Consider the following 15,558-nt stretch of genomic DNA (forward strand, 5'->3'; position numbering starts at 1 on the left):
TCTTGAGAAGCCCTGAGAATGGCTGTTCATCACACGTTTTGCTCCACGCTGGAGAGTGACATTGCCTTGAGCGACGACAATGACACGGTTTTGCACCCCGTCCAAGGATGCTGATCAGGGTGGGCAGGCTTGGGTGAGGAGAACCCTAGGCTGACACTGTTTGAATGAACACCACAATGACTAGATTGTGTGCAAAGTTCATTGACAGAGAAAATCTACCACTCACGGGCTCATGGGGAGCACAAAGCAAGAAATCCAAACTGCTGGACTCTTGTCCTGGATTTCCACTCTCAAACCAAGTCTCCCAAGCCCCACACCTGTGTTTCCAACAGTCAGCTGGAAATCTCCATCATCCCACAAAAACCTCAGATTCAGCTCATTCCTTTTCCCCCATATTCTCTGTGTTCTGCTCTCCACCTCTATTGGCAGTGGGCCAATTCCTTGCAATTCGAGTTATTGAAAGTCAACTCATTGAATGACTGATCCTCCAAGTTTACTGACTGAGATTATTGGACGTGAGCGGGTATGTTCTGAACGTTTCTTACCCCATTACCAGTTCCCAATCTCCCTCTAGTTTCTTCCCTGGTATACTTCATTCTCCACTTTTTTCACCAGAGCACTCTTTTTTTTCTTTTAAAGCACAGGTATGATTCTTTTTCTTTTTTTCCTCCTAAAGAATGAATTACAAGCTCCTTAGTATAGCAAAACAGGCACTGTACAGTCTGGCCCAAGCCTTCTTTTCTGGTCCTACCTTCAGCCTTTGGAAACACACAGAATAAACCATATATTCCCCATTTCAGCACCTTAGCACATGCTGCTCTTCCACTCGGGATGACAGTTGCCCAAATTATCATCCCCTTCCCCTCTCCCATCCCAAGGTCTCAAACTAACCCTGGTGAACTCCTAATCATCCCTCAATTCCCAGGCCCAATGTCTCCTTTCTAAGCAGTGCTCCCTCCCAGGTCGTCATCTTTGATACTGTAACTCTTTTCACACTTCTCCCACTGTTACAGTCATTTGTTACTGTGTTAGTCTCACTCTACTAGTCCACAAGCTTTTTTTTTTTTTTTAATTCCAGTTTTACTGAGATATAATTGGCATGACATATTGTATTAATTTAATTTCTACAACATGATGATTTGATACGTGTGTATGTTGCAAAACCATCACCACAATAAGTTTAGTTAACATCCATCACCTCACATGGTTACAAAACTTTTATTCTTGTGATGAGAACTTTTAAGATCTACTCTCTTAGCAACTTTCAAATATACAATACAGTATTGTGTATTGTATTAGAGTCACCATGCAGTGCATACATCCCCGGGACTTACTTGTTTTGTAACTGGAAGTTTGTACCTTCTGACCCCCTCACCCATTTCACCCTCCCCACCTCCTGCCCCTGGCAAACCACAAATCTCTTCTCTGTTTCTATTCCACGTAGATTCCACATACAAGTGAGACACAAGGTTTTTAAAGTGAAGCAACTACACTATATTGACCTTGAGTTCCAAGCCCTCACATAGTGCCTGAAAATTATTAAGTGCTCAGTAAATGTTGATTTGGAAATTTTATCTAAGTCTCAGTTTACTGCTCTGAAAACTTGGGAATGTTAGTATCTGCCCAGATCCGAGACCAGTGAAGGGAAGATTTGAGAAAATACTTAAAAAAATTCAATTTCTGGGGCTTCCCTGGTGGCGCAGTGGTTGAGAGTCCGCCTGCCGATGCAGGGGACGCGGGCTCGTGCCCTGGTTTGGGAGGATCCCACATGCCGCGGAGCGGCTGGGCCCGTGAGCCATGGCTGCTGCGCCTGCACGTCCGGAGCCTGTGCTCCACAACGGGAGAGGCTACAGCAGTGAGAGGCCCGCGTACCGCAAAAAAAAAAAAAAAAAAAAAAAAGAAAAAAGAAAAAAATTCAATGTCTGGGCAAAGGTAAAGTACACCTTTGAAGGGTAGCAGAGTATGCCACTGCCCAAATTTGCTATGTTGGCATAAAAATTGTTTTTAGCTGAAACAATTGAGAACTAGGTAAAGAAATGCTCTCTGCCTTCCCCCATTTGCCTAAAAGCAAGACATAAATTTGTAAGGGGGTCCCCCTCTCTGTACCAGAAAGAGAAGAACATTCTATCACCAGCGACTGGGAGTTGACACCAACATGGAACATACAACACACCTAACTGACATGCCCTATCTGCCACTGGTTTCCCCCATATATTTACCTCCCCACAATTTGCTGTCCTAGAAACTTAAAGTCCTTTCCCTTGGTCCTGTCACTTCTCTAAAAATGTATCGCTCTTTTTTGAAGATGCTACAGAAGCTGAAGTTCTAGCCACCCCTCCGAGCCACTCATCGCCAAGTGCTCCTATGTGCACACACGATGCGTGTGTTCCTAAACTTCTGTTTGATTTTCTCTTGTGAATCTGTCTTTTACAAGTCTAATTTACAGGGCCCAGCTGGAGAACCGAGGAGGGTAGAAGAAAAAATAACTTCTTTCCCTCCACTATACTATGTAAAGACACAGATCCAAATTGTGTGCCGGTATCAGGGAGGAAAAGAGTTCCAAGTGAGGATCCTGTGCTGGCTGTTCTTTCAGCCATAAGCATCTGAATGTGACCACAGATGCAAGAACAATTGAGATATTTTTCACAGTGTTGACTTTGCTTGCTGATCATGTTCCTGTTTTCTCTCTTTTCTCTCTTTATAACATTATTTTATTAGTTTTGATGCAGGGTGTTCGCTTTTACTTTGTGAGCTAGCAGGAAGAGTGTTATGTCTCTAACAGAGGTTGAGTAGAGGAAAAGAGAAAGAGCGAATTAGCTCAGTGAGACTTGTTAATGAGAGCACGAATGAATAATTTGGCTTAGATACAATATTTAACAGACCCACCTTACAGAACTTCACAGTTGATATGCACTCGAAATGGTTCATCAAATAGAATAATATTTTGAAGAGAAACCCAATTTATATACCTCTAAGAGAAATCACAGTCATAATGTTTAGTAAGAGATGTCAAATACCATCTGTAAGTGAACAGCATACAGGTTTTCAAATTCAGGTTAGCAGGGAGAACTCAAATAAACCAGATGCGAAATAGTTAGGGACGAGTGAATATACCAGCTGCACGGGATTTTCTATTCGTTTACAATCATCTTATTTATACCAGGATAATAGTGATAGGAGATGGTGTGTGCTGGGATAAAAAAGGCCCGGGTTATATGGTACCTTACAGGAGGACTCAGTGATGTGATCTGTCATCCTGCAAAGACACCCCCTAGACCTGACTGGAGAGAAAGGAGCATGAAGCACTTGAATGTAGATAAGGGGACTGAAAACACTCTGACAGTAAAGGACCTGCCCCTGTCAGGTTCAGTCTTTTATTTCTCTTGGCAAAACATAATGGGAGAAGGTACCACTGTAACAGGAATTTCACCATCCATGAGCCGTGCTCCCATTCTTTAGTTCATTTTAGACAAATTCACTTACAAAATGAAAATGTCCCCAGCTCTTAGCTTTCCACTTATATTTACTTGCCGTACAGCACAGGCAGGCACAAGGCTACTCAGTTCACAACCACAAAACAGAGACTAAAATCAGACACCTGTAAGAACCAGTTAGAGCCAGAAATGTGGAACATGCAAACAGCGAGTTTAATTTTCTAAGTCCCTAGTATCTGATAGAGATGTTGGGTTTTTACTCATGTTTCATGTTCACTGTCAGGGATTTTCACCTTGAATGTATTATGCCTTCACAACTCTGGTCTGAAAATTTAATGCATTGCCTTTCAAAATCTAGCTCAAAGCTATAGTCACACAAATTGATTTGTGTTTGGTGTATCGACTGTTTAAAAAAAAAAAAAATCAGCATACAGCCGGCAGGGAGGCAGGGTAGAAAACTCAGCCAATCCATGACCTTGTGATGCTTCAGGTGTGTCCCCTCAAACAGAGTCACTCTGACCTTCCTGGGATAATTAGCGCTTTGGCATTAAAGGAAGCCTTTGATATCTGATCTGATCTTTCTTATTCAGTGACATCTTGGGACTTTTAAAATTCTGTTTATTCTCTGCCATTAGTGGTAAGGAATGACAAGAGGAGGAGACAGCAAAGCGCAGGGGGAAGGGGGAGACCGGTCTCTGTATGCTGTTTGTCTAGCTTCTTTTAGACAGCGCCGAGGTTGTTCTCACATCTCTGCGCAGCCCTCGGGTCTGGTGGCCTGGCTTGCTTCCTGCCCTCACCACAGCAGATGGTGTCTCAGCAGCCAGTGGCCTTCACTCGATATGGTCCCTGGAAAGTCTTTCCCTGGAGCATCAAGCCAGCCAGCTGGGGGGATTCCCTTTGCACAGGGGGAATGACTAACTTTGATAAAACATATAACTGAGGGCGCCAGCTTGAGGGTAGCACTGGAATTCAGTGGTTCTGGCTCTGGCTTCCTCCTCACTCAAGCTCGCCACGGAGATCTGAGCTCAGCAGAGGCCCCTGAGCCAGGTTCCCAGTGGCTGGCCTCCCCTCCCATCGTTGGGAAGAGCTTGTTTCCTCTGGAAGCTAGGACATGGGGGGGGGGCAACCTCAGAAAGTGTGGCGTGCGGGTCTGCTTGACGACAGCGCAGGTAAATGACACAGAATGTCATCAGTGTACAACTGGCCCAAGAGGCCTCTGTGGGTGTCCCACCTGCTCTCACCCACTGCAGCCCAGAAGAGGAGCCTATGAGCTGCTCAGGCAGCATCTCAACTCACAGACAAATACAATGGACATGCTGAGAGGGTCACGATGTTCTCAGATTGAGAAAAAGTGAGAGGAGAAATAGATCCAGACATGGGAGTGCTCTTAGGGCCTCATCAGGTGACGCCACTGCCATGGGATTGAGGGGACCCAGAAAATCCAGGGATGCTGTTTTCTCCCGGCTTCGTGGGAAAGGCAGAAAGACAGACATGACGATGCTGTAGGCTGTGCTGTGCTTACCGGGATCCCTAGGGCTTTAAGAATGTTCATCTTGCACATGGGACAGGTGCGATGGTCTAGGAGCCAGGGGTCAACACAGGACTTGTGGAAAAGATGCCTGCAATGAGAACCATACATCTTAGCGCGGCGGTAACTGCGGAGAGCACCTAGTCCACTCCAGCCCAGAGACCTGTCCAAGGTCACGCACTGCTCAGTGGCAGAGCCAAGACTCGGACCTCCATCTCCGAACACCTGGGCCAGTAATGCTTCCTGTCACACCCTGCGGTGATACAGTCATCATCTGTCTGGCTCCCAGGAGGGTCCTCTATGATTTGCAGCTGAGTCGTCCAAGTTTCAGAAAATGCAGAGAATGTAGAAACAGAGAAATTTCTCTCTTTCTAGACAGGAAGAATCTTGAATGGAAAGAAGGCAAGTGGGGAAATTTGCACAGACCTTGCAGGATAACCTGAGAGTTGCTACTTTTAAATCAATCCCAAATTTCTTTTCCTACAGTCAGAAGAAAACTGCAAAATAAAGCCTCATTTCTGTAGATATTTGGGGTCTCACACAAAAGGGCAGGAGAGCTCCTGCAAGCATTTCACAGCACAAGTGATGTTTTAAGTTGATGTGGCTGGTGGCTGTCACGTCAGAAGCCAGAGTGACAGGTACCGAAAGCTTTACTGTTTGTACAGCTGATGCGCTCAACTCCATCGCCAGCCTCATGTGCCAGCCCTCTGGAGCCTTCCTCTGAGTGACAGGATGAGGGGGGCATTTAGTAGGTGTGGGGGTGGGGAGTCCTGACTGAACTTCCTCTCAACGTGGCTCACAAGGGCCCACTCAGAGATATCAGGGGCTGCTCGAATCAGAAGCTTGTCTTCTCACGCACACGGCTCCAGACCATGGGCAGAAGCAGTCAGAATTTCCCGCCTGGGGCAAGAAGAGAGAGAACCATCTGTCGAGTATGAGGGCATCCTTAGGACACGCCATCCATGCTGCACGCTTCCTAGAACCCTTGCACTCTCTTCCCTCACTCTCATCTTTTATTGTGCTAAGAGTTCTACCAGTTGTCTTTGCCTTAGAAGGCTTGAGGTTCCAATGCGTACAAAGGACCCCTCAAATCAGAGAAGAGGTCAAGAAGTGCCACTTCTGAAACTGACATGGAGAAGAACCCATGTCCCAAGGAGAGCATGAGCTGTGTACAGGACGTGATCGGACTGGGGGTTAGGAGAGGGAGAGGAGCAACCTGGACGTGTCGTGTGTTTCCAGGTCTTTATCTAGAACGCCCTACAGATTTACCGCTTACAAGTAAGTATATCACATCCATTCATTCCTTTAGCCGTGCCTCCACGTGAAGGAATATCTGCCAAGAACTGTGCTGCTCCCTGGGAATCAGCACGATAGTGATTTGTCTCCTTCTCTTTGGGAGTATAATCGGAGAGGCAGACACTAATAAAACAGAAATAAACTGCTTGACGACAACAGCGCTAAGTACACATTAGCAGAACATGGACTTGGTAGGGGGCTTGTAACTGGGCGATGCATCCTAGTTTGGGCGCGTAGAGAAAGTTTCCCTGACGAGGTGCCGAAGCTCAGACCCCGGAGGGCTACACAGACTTCGTCCACAGGAAGGGGAGGAGAGGATGTCTTCTAGGCAGAATGACTGGCATGTACAAAAGCCCTGACCTGGCCACAGGAAGAAGGCCAGTCCCAGTGCAGCAGCAGGAGGGAGGGGCTGATGCTGGGTCAAGGGTCCCCCTGCACCCCTACCCCAAAGCAATAATCGGCCTCTCTGTGTTCAGGCTCTACGTTCAGAAAACAAGTGCCTAATCTAAATTTTCTCACTCACTGGTGTTCCTTCTGGGGAAAAGAAAGTCAGACATTCTGGTCCCTTTGACCTTTCCTGGGAGGCAGACTCTGTTGTGTTTCCTGCACATGTACTGGAAGTCAGAAAGACAGCAGGGCCAATCATTAGCTGTTTTAGCCTAAATAAGTCACTTAACATTCCCACGTCTCCTCTGCCTCATGTGTGAGATGAAGATACATCTATTCCTGCAGAGGAGGCTTCCCTGAGTCTCCCATGCACAGAAGCTGGTACTTACTCTTATACCCTGAGTGACTTCTCTGTCTGCACTGGTCATTCTTACATCTCCTCTGGGATGGTTAGTTTCATGTGGCAACTTGGCTAGACTATAGTACCAGTTATTCAATCAAACACTAATTTAGGGTAGTCTGCAGATGGGATTCATATCTACAGTCTGTTGACTTTAAATAAAGGAGATTATTCTGAATAATCTGGGTGGGCCTGATCCAATCAGTTGAAGAGCCTTAACAGCAAATCGGGTTCCCCTGAGGAAGAAAAAACCCCGCCTCAAGAGGGCAGCATCAGCCCCTGCTCAGCGTTTCCAGCCTGTCGACCTGCCCTACAGATTTCAGGCTTGCCAGCCCCTATCATCACATAAGCTAATTCCTTAAGAATATATAGTGGGATACAGTGGCTGTCTGGAGAACTCTGACTGGTACATCCTCCAACGAGAATATAAGCTCTATGAGAGCAAAATCTTCATTTACCTAATTCACTGTTAGATCCCCGGCAACTAGACTAGATCTTGGCACACACAGGATGCTCCAGAAATATGTGCTACATAAATGGATATTTCTCAAAAGGCCTGGCACTCCTCACTGCCTGCACATGGCCATCACGTCCCACGGACTCATTCTTCCTAAATCTCTTCTACCTTCATTGCCTATTTTCTCTTTGCCACGCCGCTCCCTCATTCACGATCTCATAACTCTTTTTCTGTCTTGTTGTGCTAACATCTAAACTGCCCTCCACGTCACCAGTCTTTCCCTGTTCTTTTCATCCCACTCATCTTTGCCAGATTTATCTTCCCCCAGAAAAGTGCTAGTTACGTCACCCCCTTGTTCCATTCTGTTTTTCACGAGGAGCTGGGCACCAAGATGAATAAGACAAGGTCCTTTCCTTCAAGGCAGAATCACAGCGCTTCAGTGGTTCCCTGGGAACTACAACTGAAAAGGCCATTGAAGAGCCACCCTTCTGGATCCATCGTTTTCTGGCTGTGGGATCCTAGGCAAGGATTAGCTCTCCAAGACTTCATTCCTCATCTGTGAAATTTAGTCTTATAGATATGGAGCTTGCCAGTGATTGAGTCTGTGTGTATGTGTGTGTGTGTGTGTGTGTGTGTGTGTGCGTGTGTGTATGAGAGAGAGGGGATAAATAATGTCCATGAAGCTGAAACTATAAGTCCTGATCATCCTTAACTGTAAGCTATCATTCATCTTATTAATACCACTATTCTATCTTGTTTTTAGATATTAGGTTATCACTCTGATTTCTACTCTAAACTTTCTAATGCTGAAAGCAAGTAACTGTAAATTAAAAAAAAAAAAACCAAAGGGAGAACTAAGGACAACAAAAACAGTGCTAAAATGATACCCAGGGGGATCATGTTGGCTCTTAACTAACATTCAATGATTCCTAATACCATATTTCTTGTGTTGACCAAATAGGAAGACTACTTCCTTATAATTGGGATTGCAAACAATTTTTTCCCTCCCATATGGAAAGAAAAATAAAAGTCACTAGACTATAAATAAATAAAGGAACAGGGAAAGAATCTGGAGTTTAGTGAAATGCACCAACAGTTCAACAAACATCTCTAGGGCAAAGTCTATTTCACTCGTTCTATTTGTACGATTTGCAGCAGGGCACTGTCCCCTTCCCATGTTTTAACAAAGGCTGCATGAGAAAGTACATACAGAGGAACGACGGGATGAGACAGTCTATCTCCTAACGATCCTGACAAGCTGGAAATACAACCGAGGGTTGACCAAAACTCTTCTCCTTTCTTATTCACCAAAGGGAAGCATACCTTTTACAAAGAGTTCTTCAAACCCCCGACAAAGATGATGCCAACAACTGCATCATAATGCTGAGATGATTATGAATAATATAATAATTTCCCATTTGGGGGGCAGGAATGACAAACCCCTGCTAAACTTGTTTCTACATCTTTGGATTCTTATTTATTTACTTATTTTTAAATTAAAAATTTTTTTATTGAAGTATAGTTGATTTACAACATTGTGTTAGTTTCAGGTGTACAGCAAAGTGAATCATTTACACACATATATATATATATATATATATATATATATATATATATATATATATATATACACATATATCCATTCTCTTTTTAGACTCTTTTTCCCACATAGGTCATTACAGAGTATTGAGTAGAGTTCCCTGTGCTATACAGTAGGTCCTTATTAGTTATCTATTTTATATATAGTGGTGTGCATATGTCAATCCCACTCTCCCAATTTATCCCTTTCCTCCTTCCCCGCTGGTAAACATAAATTTGTTTTCTACATCTGTGACTCTACTTCTGTTTTGTAACTAAGTTCATTGGTGGGCTTCCCTGGTGGTGCAGTGGTTGAGAGTCCGCCTGCCGATGCAGGGGACACGGGTTCGTGTCCTGGTCCGGGAAGATCCCACGTGCCGCGGAGCAGCTGGGCCCGTGAGCCATGGCCGCTGAGCCTGCACGTCCGGAGCCTGTGCTCCGCAATGGGAGAGGCCACAGCAGTGAGAGGCCCGCGTACCGCAAAAAAAAAAGTTCACTGGTTGGTACCTATTTTTTAGATTTCACATATAAGCGATATCATTCTTGCTTTCTATTGTCCTTTCACCTATATGTGTGACTCCCCCCTTAATTAAATGACAGGTTTTCCCCACTGGGAGGCAGAAGGGGACTGTTCTGGCCTTTCTATCTCATTTACTTTTGCAGGCTTTCTTAGACCCTGCTACCCTCCCACGGAGATTAGGATCCTGGGGCTTTCCTTTTGGCACCAATGCAAGCTGTTTCATTCCCCTTGATGAAATAGTGCTCAAAGAACGTGAGTCACTCAGGGACCAAAGAATCCCATTCTCCTAGGCAACATGTTTAGGTAAGATCTATCCAGTGCTTCTATGGGGAGTCAAAATGTTTCTTCAGAGCTTCTGAATCTTATTTGCAAAGTTGTCAATGATTTAAGAGTCAGTGTTTAATTAATAAACAGAATTTAATTAATAAACAATATCTACTGGTTATCAAATGCCTGCTATGTACCAAGCACGTTACATACATTATTCATTCACGACAGCCCTATAAGGTAGAAATTATTATTCCCATTTTATGGAGGAGGAAGCTGAAGCTGGTTAAAGTAAATTAAATTATCCAAAGAGCTAGTAAACTGCAGACCTGGGACTCAAACCCAGTCCTACTGTCAGTGTTTGTACCCAAATCTACACTCCACGTCCTTCCTTCCCACACTGAACTGTCATGAGCAAGACAGGGGGAGTTGTGGTAACTTTGTTTGTTTGTTTGTTTATTTATTTATTTATGGCTGCGTTGGGTCTTTGTTGTGGCTCACAGGCTCTAGAGCGCAGGCTCAGTAGTTGTGGCACATGGGCTTAGTTGCTCTGTGGCATGTGGGATCTTCCTGGACCAGGGCTCGAACCCGTGTCCCCTGCATTGGCAGGCAGAGTCTCAACCACTGCGCCACCAGGGAAGCACCCCAATGTATTTTTGTGCTCCAGCTTCAAGGGGGCAGTGCCTTAGTTACAGAGGTTGGGAATTGAGCAAAACCAGAGGAAAAGTCACCTGCCTTAAGTGTGTTCATTTGGCTACAGAAGGAAAAGCTGTCAAATATTGGCCTCATCAGGCCTACCTTAGCCATCAGTCTGCTTGCTTTATTTGGGAAGATGGTAACACTGGCCTCGAAATGCTTTGTCCTCCCCCACTCTCCACTGCCCAATAAATCTGGTAAATGTTAGTTGGCAGCTCCATTACCTTTGCACAAATTTTCCAATCTCTATCATGAAGTATCACAGAAAGAAATACCCACTTTTCTTCAAGGCTCTTCCCAACCTGGTCTGGTTTCTCTTTCCTGCCTTAGCTTTCTAAAATACAAAGATGATATCACTCCCCACATGTGAAATGCTTCAGCTGCTTCCCACTGCCTACAACACAAAGTCACAGCACACAAAGAAGGCTCACCCAATCTGGTCCTTGTCACATCTTCTGCTCCACCCCCATGTTTACTTCACATTCTCACCATAACTCTGGAGTATCCTTCTCAATTAAAAAAAATTTTTTTTGGTGCAGCAAATCTTGCTCATAATTCAAGTCACAGCTCAGAGGTCCCCCCTCTTCCCTGAACATCCCACCTCTTTTCTCCAAACTGCCAAGGAGAGTCGGTTTCTTTTCTTTTTCTTCCTATTTTGTTTTCTCACATATGTTGCAGCAGCTGAGTATGGGCTCTGCTTTCTGGGTTTGAAGACCCCTCCTTAGTTTTGTGATCTTTGGCAAGTAATTTAAGTTACCTGTGGCTCGGTTTTCCCTTCTATGTTTCATGACAATGTCCTTCAACTGACAACCCTCTGAAGTAATAGTCTGTGATAACCCAACAGAGGGTTTTTATCACAGGTAAAGGACAAAGGACACAAAGAAGAACAAATGGAGCCCAAAGTTAGTAGAAGGAGAGAAATAACAAGGTTAGAGCAGAAACAAATGAAATAGATGCTAAAAAGACAACAGAGAAGATCAATGAAACTAAGAGCTGGTTCTTTGAAAAGATAAACTAAATTTACAAGTCCTTAGCGAGACTCACGAAGAAAAAAAGAGAGAGGACCCAAATAAATGAAATCAGAAATGCAAGAGGAGATGTTATCATTGATAACCACAGAAGTACAAATGACTATAAGAGACTATTATAAACAATTATATGCCAACAAGTTGGACAACCTAGAAGAAATGGATAAATTTCTAGAAACGTACAATCTACCAAGACTAAGTCATGATGAAATAGAAAATCTGAACAGACCAATTACTAGTAAGGAGATTGAATCAGTAATCAAAAACCTTCAACAAGTAAAAGTTCAGGACCAGATACCTTCACTGGTGCATTCTACCAAACATTCAAAGAAGAACTAACACCAATTCTTCTCAAATTCTTCCAAAAGATAAAAGCGGAGGGAACTCTTCCAAACTCATTTTATAAGGCCAGCATTACCCTGATACCCAAACTAGACAAGGACCTCACAAGAAAATAAAATACTGGCCAGTATCCCTGATAAACATACGTGCAAAAATCCTCAACAAAATATTAGCAAAGTGAATTCAACAATACATTATAGAGATCACATATTATGATCAAGTGGGATTTATTCCAGGGATGCAAGTATGGCTCAACATCTACAATTACACCATATTAACAAAATGAAGGATAAAAGTCAAATAATCGTCTCAATAGATGCAGAAAAAGCATTTGACAAAATTCAACATTTATGATAAAAACTCTCAGTAAAGCAGGTATGGGGGGAAAGTATCTCAACATAATGAAGGCCAGATATGACAAACTCACAGCTAATATCATATTCAATGGTGAAAAGCTGAAAGGATGTCCACTTTAGCCACTTTTATTCAACATAGTATTGGAAGTACTAACCAGAGCACTTAGACAAGAAAAAGAAATAAAAGGCCTCCAAATTGGAAAGGAAGAAGTAAAACTGTCACTATTTGCAGATGACATATTATATATAGAAAACCCTAAAGGCTCCTTCAAAAAACTGTTAGAATACATGAATTCAGTAAAGTTGCAGGATACAAAATCAATACTCAAAAATCTGTTGCATTTCTATACATGAATAACAAACTATTAGAGAAATTAAGAAAACGATCCCATTTACAATTGCATTAAAGAGAATAAAATACCTAGGAACAAATTTAACCAAGGAGGTGAAAGACTGCATATTGAAAACTATAAGACATTACTGAAAGAAACTGAAGAAGACACAAATAAATGGAGAGATAGTCCATGCTCATGGATTAGAAGAATCAGTATTATTCAAATATTCATACTACCCAGAGCAATTTACAGATTCAATGCAATCCCTATCAAAATTCCAATGGCATTTTTCAAAGAAATGGAGCAAATAATCCTAAAATTTGTATGAAACCACCAACCCTCCCCTCCCAAACGCCAAAGAAACCTTGAGAAAGAAGAACAAAGCTGGAGGCATCACATGCCCTGATTTCAAATTATATTACAAAGCTATAGTAATTAGAACAGTATGGATAAAGAAATTGTGGTATATATACACAATGAAATATTATTCAGCCATAAAAAAGGGTGAAATCTTGCCATTTGTGACAACATGAATGGATCTTGAGGATATTATGTTAAGTGGATAAGTCAGACAGGGAAAGACAAATACCATATGATTTCTCTTATATGTGAAATCTAAAAATGAAGAAACAAACATACACAAGCTCATAGATACAGAGAACAGGTTGGTGGTTGCCAGAGGTGTGGGATGAGGAGTGGGAGAAATGGGTGAAGGGGGTACAAAGGTAAAAAGAAAAAGAAAGCAAAGAAAAAAAGAAAGAAAGGGACAAAGGTTTGTTACTGCTTAGCTAATGTCATTCCAATGAATTGATAACCATTGATTGTTGATCTTATGTCCAGACAACTTAAAAATTATTTTGTTTGTTCTAATACATTTTCAATAATAGACAATTATACTGTTGGTAAAAAATATTTCTTGCTAATTTTTTTGCCCAAACTCATTTCAAGACTTCAGATAAATGTGGCAAAACACTTGTAAAAATATTTCCTAACTAAAATCGGAAAAATGGAAATTAAAGAAGATCACTCTTGTTCATAATTGGAATTTATTTTTAAATTCGATCATTGCTCATGTTGGCAATGGTGTAAACAGTCTTATATACTTTTGGTGGGATTGTAAATTGATCTGGTTAGGCAATATGGCAGAGTGGAATCAATTTTGAAATGCACAACTCTTTTGATCCAGTTAAAAAAAAAGATTTCACTTTAGATTTATGTCTTCAAAGTGAGAATAAATTTAGGTTGTTAAGAAAAAAACTACAAAAAAATTACCTGGAAAATAAGAAGCTAAAGTGTCATTATTTAATTAACAGCAATTTAGCTCCTATTCCTTGCAAGTGAGTTTTCTATGGTAGAGGTTACTCTGGAAGCACTTTCCTTAATTTTTATGGACTCTAAATTATGAAAGAATTCTGCTTTCTTCTGGGGGCCTAATGAGGACATTATGGGGTTGGTGAGCCCATGCTCTGCCCAGACTGTCTGGTAGACATCACACCGGGCCATTCCTTCCATGCAAATCTCATTTCGAGAATATCGATTTATGGATCTGGGCACAGGCATTACTTGGTTAGAATGACCAAAATGGCATTGGTGATGACACTTACAGAATGTCAACAGAGCCCAGACAGTGTCATGAATATTGCTTAGGGGAAATGTACTTCATTCCTACCCAGAGGAAGGAAATCTAAAGTGCCCTCATTGATTTTCTTAAGTAGGATTTCACTCCACCCTTGCTCCTAAAATCAGGTCAATTCAATGAGAACTTTGAAAAACACATGGACCTGAGCCAGACTTTCCCTCATTCTTTGTGATCATGAACTTCTCACCATCAAGTTACTTCCTTCCATGGTGTCTCATCTTCCTATGTCTCCTATACAGAAAGTCCTTGCAGGGGTGGCCACGCAGTGGTCATGCAATGTTGGGAGGTCAGTTAAGCAGACACCAGCCTCTCCCTACCAGAAACTCTGCCCAACCAGCCCAGTGCCTCTCTGTAGGGCTGACTCTGCTATTGGGTTTGGTCTGAAATGTTTGGACCAATTTTGAGAAGCTGCATTTATCCCCAATGCTCCCTATTTACGTTATGTAAACATCATTTTTAAAAAAAGGAGAAAGAGGAAAAGGAAAGGGAAAAAAAGAGCTGTCACACAGAACCAGTTGTAACCATATCATGGCTGTCGTTATAAATACAATTGCTTTGTTTTGGCAAGCTAATCTGCTATGCTAGCAGTTTTACCTGATGAAGGGGAAAATAAAAGAATGCAATAAAGTAAATTATGGCTCACTTTAGTAGTACAGACACTGCCCTTCTGTGAAAAAGGCTGGTCTGTTTTCAGGCCTAGGATAACAAGATTGGAATCATTGTGGAGAAAGCAAATCCCTTAAAGCTGGGCTAGAGTTGATCTGGATTGCTTGGGGGTTCTTGGACGTTGGCTTAGAGTGAGATAGGGGTTTCTGAGGCAGACTTTTAGCCAAAACTAGAGCCCCAGAGAGTTGAGCGTATGGCAGAGCACCCTCATGGGGCAGGGGAAGGGTGGGGCTAAGGTGTCAATAGGCTAGCAGTGGTACCAGGACCTTGGAAAGAGTACTGGTCTAGAAGCCAGAAACCTCCCTGTGCTTTGGACCCTATGACCCTATGAGTTAAGGTTTTCTTTTAGTTAAATAAAGAGGTGTTAATGGTCCCTGCCCTAACTCTATTATAGGCTACCGTGAGATGCAAATGAGACCGTATATGTAAAAGAGCTTTGTAAACAGTAGAATGCTTTTCAAAGTATTATAATAAATGGCCAGTTATTTCAGCCATTTGTCCATAGTATTGGGTTTAAGTAGCATTAAAGAAAAACCAACAAAACTTAAAGAACTAAGAAGCTGCATCAGATCCTCTTGCTATGGAACTCAGTTTCTTTTTTAGCAGCTGGAAGAAATCGACCCTTTCGG

At 42.6% G+C, this 15,558-nt stretch overlaps 1 protein-coding gene across 5 annotated transcripts in view; it reads right to left on the reverse strand.

Annotated features, from left to right (window-relative positions):
• Positions 1-15,558, reverse strand: part of RNF150 (ring finger protein 150) — a 266,420-nt gene that overhangs the window by 53,573 nt on the left and 197,289 nt on the right. For all 5 annotated transcript variants that reach the window (XM_060115732.1, XM_060115726.1, XM_060115729.1 and 2 more), the window contains exon 5: positions 4,957-5,053. In XM_060115732.1, coding sequence (XP_059971715.1) covers positions 4,957-5,053 — 97 coding nt within the window. The remainder of the gene's footprint in view (positions 1-4,956; positions 5,054-15,558) is intronic.

This window comes from Mesoplodon densirostris, chromosome 1 (assembly GCF_025265405.1).
Source record: "Mesoplodon densirostris isolate mMesDen1 chromosome 1, mMesDen1 primary haplotype, whole genome shotgun sequence".
In the NCBI taxonomy this organism is placed as follows: domain Eukaryota; kingdom Metazoa; phylum Chordata; class Mammalia; order Artiodactyla; family Ziphiidae; genus Mesoplodon; species Mesoplodon densirostris.